At 42.3% G+C, this 2500-nt stretch overlaps 1 protein-coding gene across 1 annotated transcript in view; it reads right to left on the bottom strand.

Annotated features, from left to right (window-relative positions):
• Window positions 1-2500, bottom strand: part of LOC144536346 (glutamate receptor ionotropic, delta-1-like) — a 719688-nt gene that overhangs the window by 158989 nt on the left and 558199 nt on the right. The window contains exon 9 of the mRNA XM_078279431.1: window positions 568-669. Coding sequence (XP_078135557.1) covers window positions 568-669 — 102 coding nt within the window. The remainder of the gene's footprint in view (window positions 1-567; window positions 670-2500) is intronic.

The following is a 2500-nucleotide window of genomic DNA, read 5'->3' on the forward strand; positions in this document are numbered from 1 at the left end:
ATGCATTTAATCCTGGGATGCACCGAATCCAGGATATTGGCCAGTTACTGTAGAAAGGCTTTGGTTTCTGTCTAACTGAACCCTACGCTTGCACTCCGCGCGCTACGCTGGCCGACGTAACGACGGCGCCGTTGATTACAGGAAGGTGTTGACGTAGGTGGAGCTTCAATGCAGCAGGCTGAGAGGAAGTGGAAATGGAACTGGTGAGCAGAAAAAGTGTTGTTTGGCAGTACTTTCAGTCAAAAGAAGGCCATTCGTCTGGTGGTGGCGAGGACCCTAAACAATACACAACATCACCGCTGTTACAACATCTGGTATGAAACATCTGGAAGAATACGAGCTGAGCATGAAGGAATCTACAGACAGCAGCCAGAATGCAGCAACTTCAGGTACAGCAAAGGAAGGACAGTTTACTTCATTAATGTGTTGACTGTGTTCATGGACTGAGGACGGGACGAGGATTCAGCAGAATCTCAACCAGGGGATTCAGGGTTCAGCTCAACCCCAAAAATCTGGATTTGGTGCGTCCCTAGTTTTAATATCTGCTTTTCCACAGGTGTTACCTACCAGTAAGGTGACCACTTTGACCGTCACCCCCTGCATGCCGTTCTCTATGCGACTCTCCTTCAGACTGCCGTTCAGGCCGTGAACAGAGTCCCACGTAGCCAGCTGCAGAAAACACAGAGAAGACACAATGAAAACACTATACATTAACATCAATAGCAGATTATTTCATTAGTTTGTGTGTCAAAGATCTCAAGAGAAACCAAATACAAGAGGCTGAGCAGCAGGCAGAGCAACAGGCAGAGCAACCGTCAATTAAACAATTGCTACATGGCTTACAGGCTACAATTAAACAATTTGTTCACTGCTCTCATTGGATTACGTGTTGCAGAGTTCGCTGCTGCTAATGAGACAGGGACAAAGAGACACAATTAAGAGACATCTATGCAGCACGCCAACAGCTTACTCCAGCATGTTTCTATTTGATGCATTTTCAGCCACACACAAAACCAAACGGACATAATTAGGTCCAAAATAAATCTCTATTGTCTTCTCCAACAACCCCCTCAAAGCCCCAAACATGCCTCTCAGGATAATTAACTCAAAGAGCCTGGGATAGCAATGGGAATATTCCAAATATATATATGAAGTCTTTCTTGTGAAAGGTTCATGGAGATGTTATGCATATAACAGAGAAGTAACTGCCAATTACTGACATAAACAAGCAGAGAAAATGCACGGAAACATTTCAGACTTTTGTTGCGTAGCTACCACCTTTTTCTCCAACGTGATATCACGACTTTGCGTAAACATACACGCCCACTTTCTTAAGCCAAGTGGCGTGTTATCTGTACGCATTTTTAAGCTATCCGTGTGTGTGTCTACGCTGTATACAGTGGACGTAAACATACACGCCACTTGGCGTGTCATCGCGAGAAGAAAGCTATGGTTGGGTTTAGGAAACGGGACACGATCCCTGGTGTACTGGGTAAGAGTCCTGTGTTTGACCCATCCTCCCCCCCCCCAGGTAATGTAAGTCAATGGAGGCCAAACGGCTTTGATAAACACGCTAAAAAGCGAGTATGCATCTTGATAACGCGCCAATAATTGCATACGAATTGGCATGTCATACATACGCCACTTCATGACATCAGTCTGTTCTTCTCTAGCCCTGTTTCCTGTTTATCTCTACTGACACCAAAATGATATCATATCTATCACTATTTACTTAGTCATGGTAAGTACAAAACTATATCCTACTAAGTCTAAGTCTGGTCAAACATGAATAAATAAATAAGGACCATGTCTACAGAACAGGACATGTTCTACTGGTTGGACAGTACAACATATATGAATAAGGACCATGTCTACAGGACAGGACATGTTCTACTGGTTGGACAGTATAAATATATATAAATAAGGACCATGTCTACAGAACAGGACATGTTCTACTGGTTGGACAGTATAAATATATAAATAAGGACCATGTCTACAGAACAGGACATGTTCTACTGATTGGACAGTATAAATACATAAATAAGGACCATGTCTACAGAACAGGACATGTTCTACTGGTTGGACAGTATAAATACATAAATAAGGACCATGTCTACAGAACAGGACATGTTCTACTGGTTGGACAGTACAACATATATGAATAAGGACCATGTCTACAGAACAGGACATGTTCTACTGGTTGGACAGTATAAATATATAAATAAGGACCATGTCTACAGAACAGGACATGTTCTACTGATTGGACAGTATAAATACATAAATAAGGACCATGTCTACAGAACAGGACATGTTCTACTGATTGGACAGTATAAATACATAAATAAAGAGAACAGGACACAACTTCTCTTTCTCCTCTCTGATTCTTTCTGTTTAGTTGACTCTATCTATTTCTTCACTTACACTGTCACTCTGTCGAAATATGCACACACGTGAGTACGCTCCATAGGGTTTGTAATGTGGTACGCTCCATAGGGTTTGT

The sequence above is a fragment of the Sander vitreus genome, chromosome 21 (assembly GCF_031162955.1).
Source record: "Sander vitreus isolate 19-12246 chromosome 21, sanVit1, whole genome shotgun sequence".
In the NCBI taxonomy this organism is placed as follows: Eukaryota; Metazoa; Chordata; class Actinopteri; order Perciformes; family Percidae; genus Sander; species Sander vitreus.